Source organism: Centrocercus urophasianus, unplaced genomic scaffold, assembly GCF_019232065.1.
Source record: "Centrocercus urophasianus isolate 14NV4802_14NV808 unplaced genomic scaffold, USGS_Curo_1.0 seq_18, whole genome shotgun sequence".
Classification (NCBI taxonomy): domain Eukaryota; kingdom Metazoa; phylum Chordata; class Aves; order Galliformes; family Phasianidae; genus Centrocercus; species Centrocercus urophasianus.
This window is the reverse complement of record NW_024884733.1, coordinates 6,285,267-6,310,280: the sequence shown is the minus strand read 5'-3', so window position 1 is coordinate 6,310,280 and position 25,014 is coordinate 6,285,267. Positions and strand designations below refer to the sequence as shown.

Sequence of the window (25,014 nt, the reverse complement as noted above, 5' to 3'; positions counted from 1 at the left end):
ATTTGTAGTGTGCAGGTGAAGAACAGAAACCAAGTCACAACTTTGAGATCATCTTGGCGTCCTTAAAGAGCAATGAGGCAGAAGTGTAACTTCTTTTCCTCTACTTTAACAATCTCTTTAGCCAAAAACATGAAACCTGAGCTAAACCGTACCGCAGCTAACTCTGTTCTGCTTCAGATGCTCGGAGTCACGGCACGTCCAGTGGATGTTCTGAGGGTAACGCTTTGTGCCCGTGCTCATTGTGCTGCACTCAGGCCCTGGAGAGCAATCCTGGTGGGGTGAAGTTGGTGCCTATGTGCAGGGGCTCTGCCAGGGTTTGTATGGGCTCTAGGCTGGGTCGTGCTGCTGATAGCATTTGTCTCGGGCACACTTAGAGCCCTCCTCTTAGAGGCCTTTCAAGCTTATCTAGGACGCATGCTAGAAATTGAACACTTCTCTCTCTAAGTGGTGGCCTGCCCACTTCACATAAGGGCTTCAGGCAGCTTTTGATCATCACGGGGTGATTTCCCCATCTCCCTGTGTGGTGCCCAATGGGGCTGGTAGAAATGGCACAGCGGGGAGCCCGGGCTTTCCCCACAGAGACCTGCAGCACAACTGAGTGAGGCTGGGGCAGGGCCAGAAACCCAGCAAACAATCCCCATTGCTTTTAATCTTATTTTTTTAAGCACAGGAGAGGATGGCCAAAAGCAGCACTTCTATCCCTGTCTGGACAGCAGAGATGGTAGCAGTGGCTGACTTTGTTGTAAAAACAAGAGTATAATCTCATGCTGTATGCAACAAAACGTTTCTAGTTGGAGTACTGGATGTCTCACTCATGCTGGCTGAGGTAGAAGATGGTTTCTGGTACTGTTTACTTATGAGCCAAGAGTAGTGCAGTAGCAGAAAAGCAGCTTTTAAAGTGGTGTTGAAATGCCTCGGTTTGCTGCACGTTGTGAAATTGTTGAAGATACAATGAAATACAGGAAAATACAGGAAGGCAGTGCTTTGTGCACGTAAATGCTAATGCTGCTGTGAGAACTGCAGCCTTCAGTTTCCCCTGTGATTTCTTTTTTTGAAGAGAAGTCATTGTGTTACCTTTAATATTCATTTTGGAATATTGTTATATGTTTATTAACTTCAGTTCTAGTCATATTTCAGTGCTTTTCTGCTCAGTCTTAGTCTTAATCTGCAAAAATCATTTTTCTTTGTCTTCTTTTTTAGCATTATTCAGTTCTAAGTCTTAACAGGCAATATGTATTTAGCTGCCTGCCTTCCGCTCTTCAATCCATCCCTGCTAAAGAATTCCAAGGACTACTGGTCGTTTAATGACCCTCTAAATGGCAGTTCAAGGCAAAAATAATTTGTCAAAAACCAGGGGGAAATTAATGATTACTTTGCCGAAGCCTCTCTGCGGTAGCCATGCGTGGCCTAGCAAGCAGAGCTGGAGTTGCTGGATGGGATCCTTGCTGGGAGCCCTGTGCCGTGCTGCTCGGTGCAGTTGTGCAGTTGTGCAGTTGGCTGGCTCTGGCCAGGCGCTGGTTAAGCTTTTACCACATGGGTTACAAAATCCTGGCCGGGCAGCTCTCGCTGGGGACGCAGGCGCTCCAAGGGGTTACAAAATCCTGTCTGAAATCTGGGCTCAAAGGAAATAATCCTCTGGGCGTTTGCTTCACTGGCTTGATCGGTTTAAAAAATACAAGCTAACAGTGTTAAGGTAGTGAGGTGGGAATACCGGCTCTCTGTCCATCCTGATTCCCTGATGCTCACTTTGCAATCCGTCGCAGCATCTCGTGCTTAGCATAGGTGGGCAGAGGGCTCCGATCTTACCAGTCCTTCTTCAGCTTCCACTGAGCACAGTGTGAGCTGTGCTGCAGCTCATTCCTGCTCTGAAAGGAGCTGCTGTACCTCTGGTTTCTGGCAGGAGCAGATGAGGTTTGGAGGCTCGTGGATGCTGATGCTAAATGTGATAAAACTTGTCAGACAGGTGTGTATCAGTGTAAGCGTGTCTGACCGCTGTGGGGGGGAATGCCATACAAAATCCGTGCTGATATTCCTGTTGCTTAGTAACGCTGACCCCAAGGTTATCTGAAAGGGGCTCTGAGTGGAATTCGGTTCATTTCCTGAGAGCTCTACATGAGCAGTGCTATCCAAGTGCCCCGTTTTCAGAAATGGAGTTAACAGGAAACAGGCGTGCTCGTGTGTGGGAAATATTATTAATGCTTCTGGGCTTGATTTAGCTGTGTTCTACAGGGGTTGCTGGCATGAAGCACCGCATCTCACAGTGCGACCTGTTTGCGTGCACCGGGGTTATTGTGAAATATCCAGAAAGACCCTGGATGGGGGCAGCTGAAGGACAGGACTTGTGGGTGCATGGGTAAAGTTTGGGATAGGGCCCTCTTCTTCTGGTTCCTAGAGCTTTACTCACTGGTTTGGTGCTGTTCAAGTGGCAGGCTCTGGTCTAGATGGACTGATTAAAACTCTGTGGTTCTAGAGTGCCCTCTGCTCCATGTTTCTTACCCATCTGCTGCCTTCAGAGCACAGCCATCTTGCTGGTTCAGATCCTGGCCAGGAGACGAGCATTTGCAGTGTCACTGCCATCAGAACTGATGTCACTGTAAGTTTCAGTAGACTTGGAGGAAAATTGTTCTGAGCTTCGCAATGTTTAGTGCCTTCTGTAAAACACCATGCTGAAAATGACAAGTTTCATGTACTCAATATTTCCTCCTCATAAATACTGAAGTCTTTGCTGCCTGGATTGCTAGAAACTTACAGCAGGGGAGCTTATGAGGGACAGGAGACCGTATTTCAATGTCAAGTGTCCCTGGAGATAGTAGAAAGAAAGGAAGAACTGAAGTTATTTTGAAAGGAGGAGAGTTTCATTGCGGAATTTTGATTAGGAAGTAGTAACTGTATGACACTAAAGCTAAAATATGCGAGTGCTGATGTGATTATACCTACCCTGCTGAAATTACTCTGTGCTTTGCTTTGAAAATCTACCTAAAAGAAATTCTGGATAGATTTAGTTGCCTGATGAGCAAATCTGTGTTTGGTTCTTCTTTTCGTCTGGCTCTCTTAATGCCGCAGGGTTTAAATTAAACTGTGTGATAGTGTCTTTGGGTTTGTTCCAGTCATATAAAATTCTCAGTTATAGGATTTTCATTCCTCAAAATATGTTAATGAAACTTTGACTTGACACGTACTGCTACCAAATTAACTTCTGTGTTGTTTTCTTCTTTCTCCTTTCAGCTTTACAGTGTATGGATGATTCCAAGCCTTGTGTTAACGAGGGAAAGTGCATTCCTTATCAGAATGGTACAGGATATTGCAAGTAAGTTGTTTTAATTTCTAATTGTTTCATTCGTCAGTGTTCTTTCATTCAGGGTCATAAAAAGAAAGGAGGTATGAATTGTTAAGGTTTACTTACCAGGTGCATTCAGCATTAACAGTTTTAATGCAGTGTGTATTTCTTGCTTGTATTTCTGTGCATTAGTTCTTCTGTGCTAACTCGTAAGAAATCTGGAGTTCTCACCCAGATTTGTGTTTGGACCTCATTTGTTTGATTGCTTTCCCTTCGGTTAGGAAGAGAGGCAAAACTGATCAGAGATAAGCACTACTCATTGCTTCAAGAGCCCTGCACATTAGATCAGAACTTGCCCCTCATCCTATAGCTGGAGTTAACTTAAAGAGCCTCAGCCCCAAATCGAATATTCTTGAGTTTTTTCAGTTAGTCCGCATTCTGAGGAGTGCCACCTCCCTCCTGTGTGCTAGAAAGGTAGCATGGGAGTCACAAACAAATAAACAAGGCCAAACAAACACCCACACATCTCTATCCTGTAATTGATTTTGCTAAGCGTTGACACCCATCTTTAATGGTGCCTTCACTTTGTTGTTGTGTGGAAAACTGATCATCAGCAGGAGCTTTGGAAGAATGAGTGGTGCCTGAGGAATGGGATCACGTATATTTAAATAAAGTTCACCTATTTTAACTGTAATACTTAGATTTTTAAAAATTGAGTTATTTTGCAAAAAGTCCTATTTGTTTGGGCTTGTTTACTACATCTACAGCCAATAGATTTGCTTTCTAAACCTTTTTTATTTGACCAGTGTAAGCTGCCATTTTCTAGCATGCTAAATCCTTCTGTCCTTAATGCTCTCATTCTTTAAGAGTCAGTGAATTTTGTCTTGTTGATGTAGCTCAGCTAACACATGACTCAATTCTTCACCATTTTCTATGTATCCATCTTCCTCAGCCACACTCTTTGCTTCTTTGTGTGAGTATGGTGCACCAAACTTGATGTACTTAAATTGCACCTGTGGCACACAAAGGGAAATCATCATCTAAGTTGGAGTTCTTCTCAGTTTGAAATCAATACCTGATGTCATAAAAAGGTGAATATGTAACTTACTGTTCCGTATTGCTATTTTTTTAAATCCAGCTCTTTGCACAGCTCTGTGCTCATCTATTGCTTTAGGTTGCTGTCAACAGAAATGAGCTGCCCTTCTGAAACAAAGTTGGAACTTTTCCTACTTTTCACCCCATTTGAAGACTGAAACAAGAAAGTGTGAGAAGTTAGTAGGTCTGTCTGATGAGTACCTAAGTCTCTGAGACTGGAGCCAAAGTATGTGGGTCAAGTCCAAGGCAGTAAACACAACTAATGCTGGTGCTGCTTGTACCTTCCAAAGGACGATTTCTCCAACTTACATGTTCCTGTTAACTATGTCTTAGACTGTTTACTCAGTTTGTTTGAGGGTTTAACTTTTTTCAGTGCTTGTAGTGCAGTCCAGGTCTTCAGGCATTTATCATGGTGATAGATTTGACCATTCTTAAGTTTTCTAGAATGTACAGTAGTAACTTAATGTATAATTCCAACGTTGCCTTCCTCCTTTTAATGCGAAGTCTTGCAGGTCTTAAGCCAACCTCTCCTTCATATAACAGCTAAGTTCTTTTGCAGGCACCAGAGTAATTGAAAAGGTCAATATATAGAGAGGAATATGTGTCTATTTTTTAGTTCTGGCTCAAGAACTTTTTTACAGAAAGCAATGAAAAATAAGAAAAAAAAAATAAAAGCAAAAGAACCAACCCTCAGTTGTGGAGACTCTACCTTTAGCAGGCGGAGTAGCATCCTGTTTTAGTTCTAACTTTTTAGTTGTGCTTGGTGGTTTTTTGTTGTTTTTTTTTTTTTTGTTCCTGCATGATGAGGAACTTTGAATAGAGGAACTTTCTGTCTGGTTGGTTTTGTCAACTAAATGACTTTCTGAATTTTTGATGCCTGTGAGCATAGTAATGGTTTGTTCAGGAAACAGAACTTATTAATGAGGCAAGCTGCTTGGCTTCTAGGTCTGCGTGATAGCTCACTGATCGTCTAAATCTCCACGCCTTACACTTTTTTTTTTCAGGTTTTCTGTAGTACTTCCTCTGCTGGGCAGTGAGTTATTACAGTAGACTCTCTTCCTCTTTCTGCACCTCCTCTCAGCAGAGTTGTTCTAGTGTGTGTTCAGTCTATCCATTTAACCTTGCAGTCTGTAGGAGGCAAGTGAACGACTGAAGAAGAACCTGCGCTGGGGGTAATCATACGTGATGAGTAAGATGTGGGTAACGTGAGTGCTGATAAGCAAAATGTGTAGTCTGTAACACTTGGCAAAGCAGCAAGTGACAGCTTTCTTTGTCAGAAAGTCCTGTTGTGTGTCTACTCCTTTAAAAGAGAGCAAGATTTCTTCTGAGAAACCTTTATTCTGGTGGGTCTGGTTTCTGTTATGGGAACGGCGATTGTGACCCTTGTAAGGAAATTGGAACTGGGTTTTTATCATACGTTTCTTGCGAGTGCCCTTTAAGTAGCTCAGTTCCCCTGGTAATGCTCCAGGCCCATGGCTGTCATTTTGTGGCACTGTTTGATAGAATTACTGACCTTCTTTGACCTTGGTTTTATATTTAGAAAATTACGCATTCCTGTGTTTGCTTCTTCCAAGGGCAGAATTTTTGCTGGAGAGATCGTTCTGTACTCATTCTCTGAGTGGTGTGGTGAGGATGCAGACCTTATTCCAAGGAATATGGACATGTCTGCAGGAGAAATGGGAATGTCTTATAGCATTACAAAGAGAACCCATCCTTCCAAGCCATCTGAGTCCTGCTTTGGCTAAAAGTGGTTTCAGTTGTGGTTTGGCTTGGTTTTGCCCTGCAGTATGTTTTATCTGAAAGCATCTCTAGACACCCTGTGGTACACCAGAGCATTAAGCACGAGGGAGCCATCTTGCATACTCTTGTCTCCAGCAGAAGAATTGGGATAATGTCTTGCTGCCTGACTCCAATTGTGAACATCATGGGAAGGCCCTTTCTTCTCCTCTCCCTGCTGTTGGATGACTGGAAAGCAGCAGTAGGAAGAGTCTGGGTATTGGGACTGCTATCTTGCAATAATATTTCTGCAATTGCAGGCAGAATGAGAAGTTGTGGGTAGAGGCAGCTGTTTCAAGGACAAGCAGAGCAGAGATTTTGGCCGTGCTACCCTCTGTTCTCTTAGTGCTGGGGTTGGCTCTGCAGCAGGTGGATGTGGTAACTCAGATGGCCATGGCTTTCCATGCTGGATGTTCAGCAGGGCCCTGCAGCAAGCAGTAGTTCAGCTGGTTTCCCCTTGTCTGGCAGCTGTGTCCTCTCCCAGCTTCCCTCCCCTGTGCCCCAGTGGCAGGGAGCAGAAGCAAGACTGCCAGCGAGAGAAGCAGAAGTGAGAAAGGAGGGAGTTTGGGTAGGGGTGCCCAGGCCTGGGGGAGGAAGCTGGGCCTTGCTGCTTCTCATGTTTTATAGGCTTTTAAGACTGAATTTTTGACCTTACAACTGCTGCACTCTGTGTGCGTCCAGACAGGATATCAGTATCTCCATGTGAACTGAAGTACTGCTTGAGCACTCGTCCTTTGTTGAGCTGATGGTAAGAAGTGTGCTAGTAACTGGGGCTCATTTGCTGCGCTTAGTCAGACTTGGAGGCTGTTGAAGCAGGCTGATGCCAAAGGGGCTGTATCCCACAGCACATCCTTTATGCCCAAAGCTGTCAGGCTCTGTGCAGCTGTGTGCTTTTGTGCCTCTTCTGTGAGCAATGTGTTTTCTGTTTATGTGCTCAATTTTGTGCGCGCCTTTAATTTGTGTGGTACGGGTTTAGCAGGACCTCAGTGCTAAACTCAGAGGCAGCAGCATGGTGGTACGGGATTTCTAACCCACCCCCATGCTGGGATTTTGACCCACCTTTCTTCCCAGCTGGATCATCTTACATCTGAGTGAGAAGTCATTTACGAGGACTTCTGGGACTGAAGACAAGATCCTAGGCTAAAACTGCTTCAGGGATTGCAGCAGATATCTTCTCAGCGGCAGTCTTGAGGGACTAATCCCTTCGAGGCCAGTCAATGGGGAATACCCATAGGAGATCTGGTGGCAGGATGAGGTCTGAGAGTTTTCCAGAAAGGCTAAATACAAAATTTGAGAAGCTGTCCCTTTCTGAGAATGGGCTGCCCTTTGCTGCTTCCTTCGGACTCCCTTCAGCGGTTAAAGGAGACCCTAGAGACCAGGGCAGAGGAGAAAGGGGGAGAGTACATACACTTTTCCACATCAAATCTGGGAAGAGCAGTGACTTGAGTCACTTGATCAGAACTTTCTGTTGTCATTTACTTGTGCAGACTGCGAGCTGTTCAGAGCTCAGGTGGTCAAAAAACAGTGAAGTAAATCTTGCTCATTCAAGCTTCAGCTCCTGTTTCTCCTTTGTACACAGCCAAGCTGAATGCAGTACAAGTGCTTTCTGTGGGCTAGAGACAATAGTTGTGTGCTGCTTTAAGCGCAGAACGGAGAGGCTGTCCCATCCCATGGTTTGCATTCAAAGTATGACGCATAAACGAGAGCCTTGAGACATGGGAAGGAACGCTTACTAAGCTAACCAGAGGATCCTGTTCTCCCTCCTGAGAGGAGGTGTAGGTGTGGGAGTCAGAAGCTGGGAGCCTGAAGGAAGTCTGGTTAAAATCTGTAGCGAAATAGCTGAGACCCTTCTCACGTTAGTCATCAGGCTGCTTTTTTTCCCCTCCGCTGTTGAAGCATCTTCCAATCGAATTGAGGGGAGTGTTGGGCTGGTGGGGGTGGAAGCAAAACTACGAGGAAATTCTTCCCTTCACGTTTCAAATTAAAGCCATCTGCTTCCTTCTGTGCATCTCCAGATGATATCACTGGGCCCGAATAGGAAACTCCCATGACAGTCAGACATCTGGTAGCGTGGTTAAAGCTGCCTGTGAGCGCAATTGTAGAGGCTGAGCTGATGAATGTGAGCAGGCAGATATAACGTGGCAGGTGAGAAGGCTTGTCCACCAGAGCAGACGTATTTTCCAGGAGCTTTTTCAAAGGAAAAGAGAGCTAAATATCGGGAGTTAATTCAGTGTACTTTCATAGCAGAGGAGCCAAAAAATGCAGCTTTTGGGAGTCTCCAGCTTTCACTTTGTAGCACTAGTCAGACTGAATGCAGCTTTGTAGGTATGCGGGTACTTCAGATTTGAATGAATACCTTCATTTTTGTTTTTACACCTCTTGTTTAGCTCCATGAGAGCCTGCACTGAGGCAAAGGCAGGCTGGAGCTGAAAAGGAAGAAAAAAATGGGTTGAGCTCCAACTAAAGTATTTGTGCTGGAAAGTAGCCCAGAGAGAGTAAAGGAGAAGCTTTAATTAGAAGCAGCTGCATAGCTGATGCAGCCCACAGGACATTTTCCCATTTCAAACTCTCCAGCTTTCAGAAATGATGATTTGAATTAAGTTGTATGTGAAATTTGTTCTTAAAAGATTAAATTCCTGTTGAAGTAGGTTAGAGAGCTCATGTCTCTCCAAAAGCGCCAGAACAAACTTCATCTTCCTGTTTCTTTTTCTGAGTGTTAGATGGAAAACTGAGGGAAAACAGTGGCTCTGATTTGGCAACGATTTGGTTTCCTGTTCTGAGCATGTCACTTGGAGCTGACGCAAGCTGCTACAATTTGAAGCTGCACCGTAGGCAAGTGGTTGGGCTGTTAGGTGGTTTTTTATTTTCTTCCTAAAGAGATGGGATGAGAACTAAAGAGGAGTAGCGGGAAGCTGGAGTGCTGCTGGGGTTCTGAACGGAGTAGAGGATAATGGTGTCCTTTCAGAAGTCTGGTCTTGTTCAGTGTTTTTCCCTCTGTTTTTATAGAGACCATTCAGTGCCCGACATGAATGGGGGGGCAACACCAACACTTAGAACTGAGTCACAGTAGAAGTGCTGTTGACAGGAGATACGGCTGAAAATCTGGACTGCAGGTTTTCTGTTCTTTAATGTTCAGAAAGGATTGTGCTGGATTGCTGGAGGGGAAAGTTGCATAACTGTGTGATTGAGCGCTTAATAAGGAGAGAAAAACGGTGGGGATGAGGGCTGGGTATACCTGACTTAGCAGCTTTCCACAGGGAGACACGTTCTCTCTGGCATATTCTGTAAGGCTGTGCCTTATCTGGAAGTAAAGAGCTTAAATTAAAAGAGCTTTTGCTGTTCCCTGTTGGAGTGCATGTTTTTCTGATTAGCCTCAAAAGATCCTGAAACAAGCCTGGTCTTGGAGCGCTCCTCTGCTTTTACCAAATCGTAGAATCATAAAGGTTGGAAAAGACCTCTAAAGATCATCTACTCCAGCCATCCACGCACCACCAATATTGCCCACTAAACCATGTCCCTTTGTACCAGAAGGGCTACATAGGGAGTTCTGGGCCAGCTGTGGGTGATGTGAGTGTTGGCATGGAGCACAAGTCTCAGCCCTCCTGTCGGAGCTTACCAGCACTGCTCTTAACCAGCATTTGTGCTCCCTGCTACCTGGGGGCGACAGTTGGGTGTACTTAGCCTGTCCCTGAATGCTGGGCTGGGTGGGAGAGGAGCTTCCAGAGGTGGTTTATTTGCTTATGAAGAGAACATGGGATGTTCTCTAGACTTTCTATTTTGTTCTATCTACAGCCTTCAAATGAAAAGGAGTTTCAGGGTTTATCTTTTAGGTGTGTTTTGCTCGGTTTTGTGTTTGTTGGAGCAGGTAGGAGTGTTGGAAGCCTCTTGTTTGCCTGATGAGATGTCCTAGGAGGGGTGCTGAGAAGCTCTGCTTTGTTGCTCTTTCTTTCATGAGAGAAAGCAAATAGATCCTGTCTGCTTTGGATCCTGGTGTGCCGTTAAGCTGCCCAAATCCTCAGCCACGGTACAACCAGGAATCCCAATACTGAAATCTTGCGAGCCTTCTGGGACAGAAGTTCCATTTGACATTGTCCATTAATTAATCGTGTCTAGATGTCCAGAATAATGATGTGGCTGTAGCCATGTGGACAGGCTCAGAGCAGAACTGTGCACACAGTGCAGCTGTGAATGCTGTGGGAGTTGTGCCGTTGCACAGCTTCTGGCACAGCTGTGCCCACTGGGTGCCAGATCTGTGTGATGCAGCTCCTGCGCAGCCGTGCTGCAGCCTGCTGCTGTTCAGACTGAGTTCTGTCTGAACATTTGCAGTGGCAGATTTATAGAACAGCCGTGTTCTAGGCCTTGGATGTGCAGTTTGCCTTCCCTCTGCTTCCCTGTGGCAGCAGCTAGTGCTGCAAGCCTCTAGCTGTTACAGCGAGGATGGCACGAGGCAGAGGACAGTCTGCAAATGGCACTGTCTCAGTGCTTGCAGGCTCTTCTAATCCTGCTTTGCCCTGCAAAAGCTGCTCTTTCATGTCTGTTCTTGGGTATGAAGTTGAAAGTATTGCTGCATGGTGAAAGGAGCCTAATTTGGGTGTGGAGAATAGTAAATTATGATTACGCACATCTATTATATGACTTAGTTGCTTTCACCGTGCAGCTAAAGCTGGTTAATACATTTTAACATGAGAAAAAACAGTTGTGGTCATCGAGTAACGACCTGTTGCGTAACTCAGATAATAGCGTCTCTGAGTAGCTGTGTTTGAACTAGCGTGCGTGCTCTTCCCGCAGCAGCCAATCCTGGTGTGCTTTTAAACAAGCATGAGTGATGGAGAAATTCCACTGCAGCCTTAAATGCCTTGTTCCAGTTGTTTCTCTCTGCTGCTGAGAGACTATGCAAGGCCGTGTCTGAAAATAAAGTTTTTATCTGATTTCTAATTGGGATTTATGTAGCTTGAACTTCTGACTTCCATGTCTTATTGTATGTGTATCTTTCAGAATAGGATCTGTTCTTGAACCTTGGTTTCTTTATGGGGACTCGGAGCTTTTGATTAACTGTCTCCTTTCCTTTGTCCCTTTGGTATACAGACCCAAGCTTTTCTTTGTGTCCAAATTTCTATTGATCAGTACTGTTGGCTTCTTTGAATCCATTTCAATCCTTCCCTCATAAAGAGAAGACACCAAAACCAATACAGTGGTTGTGCTTGCAGACATCAGATGTAGCATAATCTCATTTACTGCCCATTGGGAACCCTGAGCAAGCCAGTCTTTCCTTCATCGGTATCCCGTTTTGGGGAGAATGTTTTATGGTGTTTTGTTTGTAGAGATGTGACTTTGCGGTGCTACAGTATGTTTCACATTGGAACTGGCTTGTTAAGCAGTCTGTGCTCCTCTGTCAAGAACCTGTGTTCTCTTTCACCTTCGAGTTTGATCAGCATTGATGTTTTCCTTTGTTATTCATTGATAGAAGTGTTAAATAGCAGAGGAATGAGAGCAGGCCCCCGTAGTGTGGCCCCTCTGGAAACAGAGCTTCATGGCCATTCCTTGATTTAAACTCAATTTTAAGGCTTATTATCCACCGTGCATTCTGAAATGCTTAAGGAAAAGGCTTCACTGTTACATTCTTGTCTTGGGGCTAGCTGGAGACTTCATGCATTTCTTGGAGCTCTCTTTGGATGTGAATAACTCACTGATTTAATAATTGCATCTGTGTTGTTCTGGAGGAAAGCATAGCTGATGTTCTTCTCTCAATCTGTGCGGTGAAATGCGTGTCCTCTTTCACAGGCTGTGTGTGTCTTAAGTTTCTTAGCAGTAAAAGCATGCAGCTGTGCTCTGCAGAAAAAGCAGCAAGAGAACGGTCACGTTTTATGTGTGTTAAGGCGGTGGTTTTTATCCAGCGTTACCATCTTGCAGCTTTCTGCTGCCTGGAAGAAACAAATGGGAGGGGGTGGCACAGAGGTGATGTTTGCAGGCTGGGTCCTGTATCGCTGGAAATAAAATGGAAAATTTGTGGTACAAAGGCCAGTTAAAAGATGGATTGCAGCTGCCAAGCACAGTCAGACTGTATTGACATAAGTTTAGGTTAGAGAGAAATAACTGCAATTATTCTGTAATCGCAGATCTTTGTATAAAATATTACCCTGGTTATTATAGATAGTGTGTATGTGTGTGTGTGTGTGTGTGTATTCTCTTTGCTGTGGGAGAGGGAGGAACAGTGACCTTGCAGTCAGGGTGCTCACCAGGGGCGTGGGAGACCTGCCTGCAGTGCTGGTGCTGCTCACCCAGGGCAGGCTGCTGCACGTCGCAGTCCCACGTTTGCTATCAGCAGGAGGATAGCACGGTGTTCCTGTGTCACGGGAGTGCTGAGGGAAGGGATGTGCTCAGAATCCTGAGGCCCTCAGATGCTGCCCTCGGACAGACTATATAAGTGTTCTGGGAGATGGGTGTTAATTCCTGTTTCTGAAAGCGTGAGACTTTGTTTTGAAAAAGGATGCTGATTAGAATGGGGACGGGTGCAAGGAGTTGGTTGTTACTCAGCAGTTCTTTAGCCCTTGGGTTTGTACTGAGCTTTTGGAGGGAAGTATGAAAAGTTGTTCTGATGTCAAATGCAACTGCGATTGTAGGCAGTACTGGCTTGTATTGTAGTGAATGATTTCAGAGTTTGAACTTCAGTTCTCAGTTGTTTCCGTAATATTGCTCAATCCTGGAGAAAGGCCTCGTGTGCCACATCTATAGCTTTATCATCTGGAACTGGCAGTGTTACTGTCAGTTATGGCAAATTCAGAGAACTTAGATGGTAGGCGGACTTCGTTCTTGATGTCTTCCCATGATACCAAAGCTTAAGGTGAATGTACTACAAATAATTTCTTTTCTACTGCAGGTGTCGAGAAGGCTATCTTGGAGACTACTGCCAGTACAGGAACCCCTGTGAAAGCAATACGTGTAAGAATGGGGGAACCTGTGAAACCACGTCTCTGATAGGAAAGGCCACCTGCAAATGTGCTCCAGGGTTCACAGGAGAGGACTGTCAATACTCTGAATCACACATCTGCTATGTGTCCCAGCCCTGCCTGAACGGAGGAACGTGTCATCCTCACAGCCAGGAAACGTACGAGTGTGTCTGTCCTCCAGGTTACACAGGTGGGATTCTGCATTTGTGCCTTCAGACCCCCTCAGTTGTGAATTCCCCAGCCCTAGAACATTTGGGGGCAGTTGAGGTGCTCTCAAATTTCATAGCTCAAGCACAGGAAATAAGATGAAGTCCAAATGACTTCATGATAAAAATAAAAAATAAAAAATAAAAGAGCTAAAGGGGGTGGGGAGAGAAAGTCAAACTCCATACCCTTTACACGTAAACAGAAAGATATTTATGTCTTGTGGGGCTGTCCCCGTGGGAAAACTGACTGTAGAAGCTATTCTGAAATGGCGGTTACAATTTTAATTCACAATCTACCTTCTAGAGAAAATGAAGTCAATTTGGCCAGCAAAATCTTTCAGTGGGAAAATGTTAATTGGTTGCCTGAGGAGAAGCACGGAAATTCCCACCTTCCTTTCTTGAAGGGAAAGTAGAACAAGAGAGTGACTGGCAGTGTGGTATGATTTCAGGTCATGGGTTATTTTTATAAATCACAGAGTTCTGTATCTTGCTGGTAATGTATAAATAGGTTACAGACTTTCTCCTGTAACCTGCAGGTTAATTTTGTTTCAGATATTGTAAAATATAAAATAATTCCTGTGATCACTTTACGTACATGATTTAGGTTAAGATGTAGTACACCAGCCTATTTTTTTTTTTCTTTTTGAGGGGTAGCTTGAAGCATGATGTGTGGAACTGTTTTCCATATTAATTTCTTATGTCTTCATCCTACAGGAAAGGACTGTCAGTGGATTGATGCCTGTACCTCTCAACCTTGTGCCAATGGAAGTACGTGTACCGTATCTGGACATAAGTTCTCTTGCATCTGTCAGTCTGGCTACACTGGCCAGAAGTGTGAGATAGATGTGAACGAATGTGCCACCTCAGGCCTTTGTCATCATGGTGGGACCTGTATCAATCTGCATGGTTCATTCCGGTGCCAGTGCAAGCCAGGCTACACAGGGCATCGCTGCGAGAGCACCTATGTGCCATGTTCTCCATCACCCTGTATGAATGGAGGAACTTGTCACCAAACAAGTGACTTCACCTTTGAGTGCAACTGTCTGCCAGGTAAGCGCTGCTTATTGCAAGTGCTTGGTTTTGTAGCCTTGTCACTACATTGCTCTCTACGTCCTTCTGAAAACTTCTCCCTGGGAGTGTTTGTCTCTGTAATGTAAGGCTGAGGGGCAAAATATCAAGTGGGAAGCTGTCACGGAGTTGACTAGATCAATCTATGCCTGTGACAAGGGAGGGCAGTAGGCTCCTGCCTCCCCCCCCTTCCCAGGCCCACAGAATGGGAAGGAAGGGAGGAAAAAAAAAAGCAGCAACAATCTATGGAGGAAAACTTATTTTACTACGATACCGGAATACAAGATAACACAATATAATACAATTTAATTGAAATTGAGACTAATAAATCAAACAAGACAGGAGAGAGAGAGTTCCCGAGACTGAGTAAAACCTGAAGAGCTTGGAACAGCTGGGAAAGCACCCTCCAGCACCCACTGCTGGGCAGTAAGAGACCACCCCCCACCCAGAAGGGCCAGATCCCATGACTTCTGTAATGTACAGGGATAGGTACCTGGAATTGGAGCATTAACACTTTAATGCCCAGTACACTACATGATGTTTTGATGTGGAATACTAAAAACAAACAAACAAACATAAAACCATGACAGAAGCTCAGTTAGGAGCTTAACTTTCTGCGTGTTAGTACTTTATGGTGTGAAAAGAAGAAGAGGTGTAATGGGTGGGTGAGTGATGGGACTGGTTGGATCACAGCCAGAAAACAGCAGATTTCTTTGGAACCCAATTGGAGGCAGAGAGTTAAATAAGTAAAAACTAACATGCATTCTAGGTCAGAGTATGTCCTGATACACTCTGGTAACGTAACCCCTGTAGAGACATGTTTCATGTCAGAGAGGGTTAACTTCAGTGCTTGAATGAAGGTGAATATTTGTCTTTCCTTCTCAGTCCCTATCCCTAAAGCACGTTAGATTCCTTTTCTTTCTTTTCCTCCTCCAGTATTTCCAAGTCTGACAGCGTGTTATTTCCAACTCACTACAACCTTTTTGCCCCGTAATGCTTCCTGGTAAATTATTTTTAATGTATTTTCTGATGCTGTTGTCTGCTCTGAGTTCATCCACGACAGGGGTAGCAATACTCAGTACCATGGGCTGTATTGATGCTGTGCGTACTGCTGAGAGGGCTCTGGGAACACCTGCTTAGCACCCTGGCAGTCTCATCCCCACCTAATAATCATACAATTCTTTGCATATCATTTTTGGGGGTTTGTTTTGTTTTTTGTGTAGGTCGGTATTTTTTACTGTGTAATTCAGTCCCTGGGAAACTGATTGTTTGGAAATGCCTTTGACTAGACTTCCACTTAACTGTATTGCAGTCTGGCACACGAACAGTTAGTGTGTGGTAATGTAGAGAGCTAAGCCTTCCTCCCTTCAACATTTTTTTGCTGTTGTTATTTATATAAAAGATGTAGCTGTCATGGATGCTGAATTCACTGCATTCTCATGAGGATTAGCTGAGGTTGTGTTGAAGCATTTAGAACTGAAGTTGTGAAGAGTTCTTCTTGGAGACCTTCTCCTTGATGTTGAGAATTTTCTAAGATCTATTTAGCCAGTGTGGGAAATGTGAGATCTGATGCAGAAACATCTTGGTTGGGGGGAAGAGGAGAGAGAGGTGAAGTCTGCAGGGCTTGATGCTGTGATGCTGATAAGGCAGGATGCTTTTGTCACTTTTACAGAGATGCACGTCTGAGTAGGAGCACATTTTCCCCAGAAGAGTGTGTGGGCTGGTTCAAGGATGCTCAGAAAAGAGAAATGAGATTGCTATAGTAACAATTACGCACCCACACTGCCCACAGAGGTTTTGGATTCAAATTTGCCTTTTTGGACTTGTAACACAACTTGTAGAGAGGGGTTGAGTTAGTGCTGCTTTGAGAGCCTTCACTTCTGTGTTTCCTGTATTTGTTTAAGTTGGCTGTGTTGTTTTGCTGATTTCATTTTTAAAACAAATCATTTGAAAAACAGGAGGGGGAAACCAAAAAAAAAAGAAGAGAGAGAGGGGCTGAAGGGGGCCGCGCTGCTGATGTTAAACTGTAAGATAAAAGCAAGGCCCCGAGCCACTTCCTTCCCTTTACAGTGCCCTATTTACTGTGACACCTCTGGAGTGCTGGAAGCAGTGGCCTGTCACGCCCAGGGAAGAAGTGAACAAGTCCTGCTCGTCTGGAAGACAGTGCCAAGATTGCGGGCTAGGAATTCCTCTTTAGACTCCCTCTCTGAATTGGAGCAGTGCCCGTAATAATGTGACTATAAAAGGAATTGCTCTAGCCCTTCTTTCTGGGCTGTGTGAAGATGTTACCAGAGCTCAGCACTAGGGATGCAGTGGCAGGAAGCAGTTGCATCTGGAATGGTCTTCAAAATGACTTTTGTGTCTTCTGATCTCTGAAGCTGTTTTGAAGGAACTGATTGTGCCTCAATTGAACATTAAGCATAATTAAATTACTCCTGAACTGGCACTGAAATCAATTTCTGCTTCCCCTAGAAATTTTCTTCTTTGCTTCTGAATGAGCTTCATTTTGTGTAAATACAAGTATTTGAAGATGAGAGGTTTGAAATAGGGAGAAAAACTATGACCTGGAGTTACACTGTCTCAGCACCTTTATTTTTCTTCCACTGTTTCAAGTGCTGTGTATGTACAATATAGCCAAGCTGATGCTTTTCAACTCTCAGGTTCCCATTTTGGTTGTGGGTTTATACAGATCTTCCATGAGGAAATTCATGAAGTCACGTGTACTAGGAAAAAGTCAGCATTTGTGGCAAGCGTGAGTGGTGAGATGCTGTCAGTGTTGTATCTGTATGAAAGGCAACTGCTTAATTTGTCTGTGTAGCATAATTGCCTTTCCTCTGGGCTTCACTGATTTTTAGATAAGACAAAAGTGTAGACAAGTAGGCAGGCTGGGTCAGTCATAACAGTCATAGCAAAAAGTACTCCTGTGAAAGGGACTTAACCTGCAGCACTAGCAAGTCCTTTCAATATAAGAATGAGCTCGTAGTTATAAATATTGGACAAAAAAGGAGTTCATTTGGCAACTAACCTTCAGTGGAATGTTAAACAAGTCAATAGAGGAAGTTCTTAGCTGGGAAAGTGATTATTCATTGTTATCCATCAAAATAATTAGCCATTAACTAAGATAAGGACCCTAGGGAATTCCAAGGGCTTGTTCAGGAAGCTATCTGTCAGGCCAGAACAGGCTGTTTACGAGAGCTGCAACACTTCCTGGGAAGAGGAAGTAAGCTCACGCTGTGCCACGGTGGAGCATCAAACTGCCCCGTGCAGCAAGGGGGGTGTCCAGCACCCATGGCCAGAGGTGCAGCAAGAAATCCAACTTCCAACTTGATGTTAATATCTGTTTTTAGTATTCAGAGACAACTGCACCTATGGTGCTGGGGGTGGGTTGGAGGTTGCTGATGTAGACATAGGAGTAAACTTACCTACTTGTATCTCTCCGTGTGCTAGAGGAGGAAGAACATGCTGTTAACAGTGGGAACGCTTTTCCCCTGGTGGTTCCCATTCTGTGGTTGGCTGTGCTTGGAGATGTAAGTAAGGTTATGGGTTGCAGGCTGCTCTTGTGCAGAAAGCGAAGGGCAGCGTGTTAATCCCAGCACAGGGGAAAGCAGGAAGCAGCATCAGGTGTCCAAATATATCAGAACTCTTTGGCTTTCTGGAAAAAACTCGGATGATGTAACTATGAAATCAGGTCCTTGGACCCAGCTTGGGAAAAGTTTGTATCTCAGCGTCTTTGTGCACATCATGCTCCAATGTCAGTGCTTCGGCCCAAACAACTGTGACTCTAAAGGGCTGATTTTAAGAGTGAAAGCTAAATTTCCCTAGAGCAGCTTTATTCACAAATTAGGTGGATTGCAGTATTGCAGTGTTTTAAATAGATAGTTCTAAATAGATGCCTGGTGTCGGGAACTTGTTTATTACACACGAGGAAGCAGGACTAGTCTTCACATCCTCCAAGCTGAGGAGATAGGAGCTTAAGCCTTTCTGGCTTGTTGTTCTGGGTGTCTGTCCATACTAATCATGCTGTTGGCATGAGTGCAATCTGTGGTCAGCGGGATAATTCTCCTCAGTCACAAAAGCAAGCTGATACAACTTTTGCCAGGAAGACACTGCTGTGAGGATACAGATTCAGACTGAATGTTGTTGTTTTGTTTTTTTTCTTTTCAATTTAACTTACCCCACTGTGATGAAATTGGCAGGCTCTTTGGGTGAAGGTGAGAAGGTATTTGAGAGAGGGTAATGCTGCAGGTACCTTTATGTTGAGTCTGTTCTTCCTTGCTGCTAGGTGACAGTCCATTTGATATGGTTTAGCAGCAATGCTCCTCTTTTCTTCCAACACTTCCCTGCGTTGCTGGAGAAGCTCAGAAGGTGGGAGGGGGCATGAATTAATTGTCTCAGGAGCAGCAGTCTTGGGAGCAACCATCATCTGGAGAAGTAGCTTCAGAGCTTTACAGTCTCAGACTCGTCTGCCACATAGCAGGCTCCATAGAGGATCAGATGTTGCATAGAGGGCTCGTGTAACATGATGCAGATGTTAAAGAACTTTCTGGAACAGGACATCAAAAGTGGAGGGGGGTTAAAGCATAGATTTAGATGACAGGGCTGTGTCAAGTTAATACTACATTCCAAAGCAGTGAAGAAGCAAAGCTGATGTTTTAAATTAATGCATGTGTTCTGGAACCACTTACTTCATCCACACTAGCATGCATCCACTTGTGCTTTGATAAATAGCTATCTCACCAGCAGAAGTGGCAGGTTTGTTTAATGAAGCGTGAGGTAAAGCAGCAGGTGAAATCGAGGGGAAGATGGATTACTGACAGCTGCCTGACTTAAAGGGGAAAAATAATTCTAGCATGGTAGAGTGTGACTGTGTTCATGAGGAACTTTGATTTTCAGCATCTGGTTTCTTCTGCTTTTTAGTCAAAGCTTAATTTATCAGCATTGATTGGGCAGTGGCTAATCTGTTGATGGACTGATTTTTTTCCTGATGCTGAACAGGGCCAGATCAGGAATTTGGAAGCTCATTTTCAAAGCATATGTGATCTACCTTGATGGAGCCATAGCATATAAACAATCCTGGGGTATTCACAAAGTGAACGCTAAGTACCTTTTCATTACAGGAAGAACTTGTCCGGATGGTGCTCTGTGTAATCTGACCTACATGCCATCAGCAGAGGCATTCAGTGAAGTCTCTGGTCAGCTTGCTATGTCCTGGTTCATCAGGGTTAGGTTAACAGGACAAGTCTTTAAGGGAGGGGGAAAAAACGAGGGTGGTGGAGGAAGCTGCATAAAGGATGAATTCCCTTTCAAAAGAGACTGGAAGGCCCATTTCAGTCTGCTTTGTTTCTGCTTTGAACAGGTTTCGAGGGGAGCATCTGTGAGAAGAACGTTGATGACTGCCCAAATCACAATTGCCAAAATGGGGGTATATGTGTGGATGGCGTGAACACCTACAATTGCCGCTGCCCCCCGCAGTGGACAGGTATGTACGATAGGCATCATTCCTGTGTGATCGGGGCACGCTTCACAGGAATGGAACGTGGGACTTCTGGCCTCCTCCCAACGTGCAATGCAAGTTGCAAAAGGCTGAGCGTAGCTCACATCTGTACTTGTTCGGCAGTCTGAGGCACAGATGTCAGTGAAGCCTTTAGAGCAAGATTGTCTGCATCAAAGCTACCACATTACAAGACATTCCCCACTGCACTATTCAGCATTGCAGGCTTATGTGCACATGATTTTGACAGAGAAGTGGTGTGATTCTTCAGGCACCATGCAGCGCGACTCTGAGTTGTGCTTCTGCTTGTTGGATTAGTTTGTAAGAGGGTGTGTATTTTACAAAAGCACAAACCATGGATTTGCTATTTCAAGTTTTTCATTAGTGATTTCCTGGTACATTTTGTTTTTAATGTGAGATAATAATCCTTATGTAGATAGTAGCACTGCTGAAGAGCTGAAGCAGTCTGCAAGAAAACATGGGTGGGAAAAGGGAGGGAAGAGAATCTGATGCATGAGAAGCTTACGCTTTTGCTACTGCTGTTTGGCTGCTCTGGCTAATTTTCATCTGGAGTTCTTTGACAAGCGAAGCTACTTTTGCTTCCTAAGTGAATCTGCTTTATTCTGAGTATGTCTGTAGCAGGGGAAAATATGTATTTCAAGAAAGCATTATGCGTGATGTAAGGAAGTAGCTTACAGGAAATTCAGTGTCATCTTTAGTCACAAAATGTCCCCGTACCTCAGAAATAAACAAATACCTCCGGTTTTGTGGGTTTTTCCTTTTTTCTTTCTTTTAAATCATGTTAGTCATTCTTAGCTGGCACACTTTCAGTTGGGTAGAACTCTTCTTTTAAAATCATAGGAAATGGAACAACCTTAAAACTGGCAAATGGAGTCCATATTGCAATGTGCATTTTTTCTTTCAGTAAGTAAATTGGGATATTTGTTTTGGAGCTAAGCCTGAATGAGCTCCATTAGTTCTGAAGAACTTAGAGGACATTCTTCTCTCTACCTAGAAAATACTGTGTTTGATATCGGAACATCTGTAGTGATTGGTAGCTCAGACAAATGTAGCGTGAGGAGTTTGACTACTAGAGACCAAAGGGTTTCATTTTCAGGTTTTTTCTCCTTGAAAAGCATCGATCTCATTAAAAACTGTTTGTCCTTGACTGTCAAGGAGACCTGGTACTTAAGAACCCTCATTAACTTTAAAATGGGATGTTCTTAAGTGAAGTTAAAACCACATAAGGGAGAGAAATGCAGCACTGCTTGCATAGCTCTTTGAAACTAGATGTAAACAGGAGAAAGTGAGTCTTGCTCTTAATGAGCAGGTACCAGTCTTCTACACCGCGTCTCTATTTGAAGTTGGTAAGGCTTGCTTGCAAATGAAAGCATGAAGAGTTTGGGTGCAGAGCCAGAAATCATTCAGTGTTTCCTAAAGTCTTGCTCCATGCCACAGGAATTATAAACCTTGATGTGGCTTCCAACATGTCAGTAAAGACCAATCTCAGGGTTGTTCCTGAAGCATGGTGGAGGGAGATAATGGATTACGAATGCGTACAGTGTGAGTTTAAAATGTGCCAGGGGTTTCTTTGATTTGTGAAAGTGCCATAAACTTAGCTTGGCTTACAGGGTTTGGGTGGGTGGCTGCTGTCAACCAGGGATGACTTCTGCACCTGGAAGAGGCCATGGTGGTAAAGGGCTGTGATTCTGTTTGGTTTTGTGGTAGATTCTCTCTCTGATTAATCACTGAAGCACTTTGCAGTGCAGTTGGTGGTTCTCCCTCTGAGCCTCTTCTGGTCTTACGACTAACATTAAGACAAATTGCCAGTGTTGCAGCCAAGTTTTAGGCTATCTTACTTTTGTCTGTGCAGTCTATCCAGAGAATTGTACATGCATGAACGATGCTTCTCTCCTGTGAAACCCTGGGAGGAGGAACTCACCAAGCTTTATATTCCCATGGCTTTCTAAAACAATTTAATTGAATCCTTTTTTCTGAGAATTTCCTTTGTTTATGGTGAAGTTAAGGTTATCAACGCAGCAGTGGTTTTAGATAATGGCTTCTCAAGGCCGTTGACTTCGTAGACTTTAAGAATCAGGTCAGTTGAGAGCTAAAACTGGTCTCACAGTTGAGGAAACAGTGGTTTAGCTGCTTGAACTATCAACATTAGAGTCTCCTGGGAGTTGAGTTATCTTGTCCAAAACGAACAGCACCAGTTTTGGTGCTTGAACTAAAACATGAGTGTCTTAAGAAGTAGCTATGCATGTTCGCGTCGTCATGTCTGGAATATGTAGGGCAGTAGCACTGTGCCCTTGTCCACAGGATGCCTTAGCAATAGCATTCCTCTGCAGTGTTACTGCTGGTCTGAGTGTTTATAGAAGGCTTTATTTGGGGCTTTCTGTTTGTTGCTTTACATAAAAGCCTGTGCCCTGAAACGCTCCTTGCCCACTGGCTTTTAAGAATTCATTTATAACATTCATCACTTTCCTTTTGCCCAGTAAACGTGTGGGCAAGTGATGGAGTTTCATGACATCTCAGAGGTGTAGGCTTTGAAAGGTTTCTTTGGACTGACTTCAGTCTCTTTCTTCATGAATGACCAGGATGATGCAGGATAGCTGTATGCATCCAGACTGGAGGTGAGGACTACTGGAGTAGATTTGGAGAGACGTGACTTTCTCAAGGTTAAATTTGCAGCTGGTTCTGGTAGCAGTAAGCTACAATAAAAATGAGTTACCCAGCAATAAGGAAATGTAGTAGAAGTGCTGGTCCATCTTTTGCACAAACATGGTTTATAACATTGTAAATCATCTTTGAGGCTAGTGAAGAAGGGAGAACTGAGCAAACAACTCTTAAGGTGTCTGTCCTAATGAGTGTTTATAGTGCAGCAGTGGAAATGAAAAGCCTCCATCCCATCCGGTGAAGAACAGTTCTGTGTGAAGCAGTACTGAAGTATCCTCCATTGAAACAGAATCTGTTACAGTTCCTTTTGGTAACCATCTGCCTCTTGTGGCTCTCTGACAGGTGGTAGGCTGGACTGCATAAGCACGCATTTTTCGAATGTTTCCTCTGTTTGGTACTGGAATCCAGCTTTTGAGAGACTGTTTGCTTTTCGTCTGATTTCCTACGCCTCTCACAGAGCCCACTGCTCCTCCTTTGTTGCAGTGTGTGCCTTCTCCTTCTCGTTTGCTGCTTTTTCCGGAAAGATAAAATCTTGCCTTTCAATAATGATGAGGAATTCCTGCTGTCACTGATGTTTTTGTCACCTGCAAAGTTCTCGTATTTCATAGGATTGCAATGACTGTCAGTCTCCTAAATCTGTAATTGGCAGGACGATCCTGGACTTGCTTTTGTGCAGCTGCCCCAGATCTTTTCTGTTGTGGAATGTTAATTGTGGTGGGTTTGTTGTTTCTTTTTTTTGTTGTTGTTGTTGTTGTTGTTTTTGAAGTATGACTTTATCTTGTCGCAGTCTTAAACATTGGTCCTGACCAAAAAAATGGTGTCCTCTCAAGACGCTGTCACCGATTTCTCAGAAATAGATACTTTTGTAAAAGATAAAGTCTGTTCTTTGCCTGGCAGGCCAGAGAACTGGGTGTGCTTTGAGTGTGATTTGATTCAAAATGGCCCCAAATCCTGGCTAATGTCTTTGGCATGTAAAGACTGTGCTTGATGCTGTGGTTCTGCAGCAGTTAAACATGAAGAGGGGCTCCCTGCTGTCCGAGGAGGGATGTTTCTCTCCCCGCTCTGAGCCACCATTGCTCTGAACCAGCTTTGGTATTTGTTGGTGTGAATCCTTTTGACTCGCTAATCTAGGAAAAAATCCCAGCCAGCTCATGACTTCTTGTTTGGGATCAGGAATTAAAACTCACGGAGGTCTCCCGAGTGAGCTGATATAGAGAAAGTGGTGGTAGTCACACTGTAAAACTGTGTGAAGGTGAGGGTGCCCTTCCAAGGAGCCAGTGAGACCAGGGTTATAAGGGCTGCTCAGTTATTCCAGACCACAGCTCAGATAAAGAAACAAGGCTGTCTTTAAAATGCACCTGTTTACTGTGTTGATCTAACCTATGGAGCTCTGTGTCAAGAAGGCTTTGGGTACTGAAGTAACACTTGCTGTAAGCACTGTTGTTTGTCTTGGCTGAGGAGGGCTCCTGCTCAGTGCGCAGTGCTCTGGAGGATCAGTGTGAACCCGTGCTAGGCCTGGGTCACTTTTCAGGGACAGAGTGCAACAGAGGTTGGTTTGCATCCTCCATCGAGTGAAGTCCTTGGCTGTTTCTTCCTGCAGTGCCACGCTGGGAGCTGTGGGATGAGCTGTGGGGCTGGAGATGTGCTGTGCCCACGTTCAGGCACTTTGGGAAGACCTGCACTGCCCTGTTGCTGCCCTGTGGCTTGGCCTGTCCTCCCCCTCTCATTTTCCTCCTGCTGGCTGGGAGAGTGAGGCTCCCATGGCAGTTGTGTTTGTTTAGGCTTACGCTTTCCCCAAAAAGGGGCTCCGGCAAACTGTGTATTCTATCTAGGAGACCTTTGTCTCAAGGAAAGCACAGTGTGCTGACAGCTGACTCCACCAAATAACGCCCGCTTTGGAAGCTGGCTTAAGAAGCAAATGTTTGTCTTCAGCAGAAAACCTCTTCAGGAAGCCAGAGCAGTGCTTTTTAATTAAAAATAGCTGTTAGCTTGGTCATATGCTCTTAAACGCTAGCACAAGGGTTACTTTTTCTGCAGGGCTTTAGGCAGGAATTTTCAAAGGGGAGGAGTTAAGGATTTGGGTCCTATTTAATTAGAGTAATATTTGCTCTCTACCTTGGTTTTCTTTTGAAAACACCAGCCTTAAACTCAGGGCAGGCGTGACTTTTCTTTGCTAAGAAGGGAGGATAAACATCAAAAAGCTAATGTTTAACGTTTTTAGGTAAGATTGTATGCTCTGGTATTTTCTTTTTAAGACTTTGCCGAGCACCACTTTCCCTAGCTTCTGAGTTAGGATGTGCATGGTAACAAGCCATGCTTAGTGTGAAAAAGTAAAACTGAAATACTGCCTTGCTTGAGTATGTAGAGGCTTGAAAGCATGTGGACCCAACTCTGATACTCTATTATGTGAATCATAAATCTTGAACGCAGCAGCCTCCTAAATGACAGAATGTGCAATGCTGCTACTTTCTGGAA

General features: G+C 44.3%; 1 protein-coding gene across 1 annotated transcript in view; it reads left to right on the top strand.

The window, feature by feature from the left end:
- Nucleotides 1-25,014, top strand: part of NOTCH2 (notch receptor 2) — an 80,395-nt gene that overhangs the window by 4,640 nt on the left and 50,741 nt on the right. Inside the window, exons 2-5 of the mRNA XM_042819448.1 lie at nucleotides 3,226-3,307; nucleotides 13,026-13,285; nucleotides 14,016-14,351; nucleotides 19,726-19,848. Coding sequence (XP_042675382.1) covers nucleotides 3,226-3,307; nucleotides 13,026-13,285; nucleotides 14,016-14,351; nucleotides 19,726-19,848 — 801 coding nt within the window. The remainder of the gene's footprint in view (nucleotides 1-3,225; nucleotides 3,308-13,025; nucleotides 13,286-14,015; nucleotides 14,352-19,725; nucleotides 19,849-25,014) is intronic.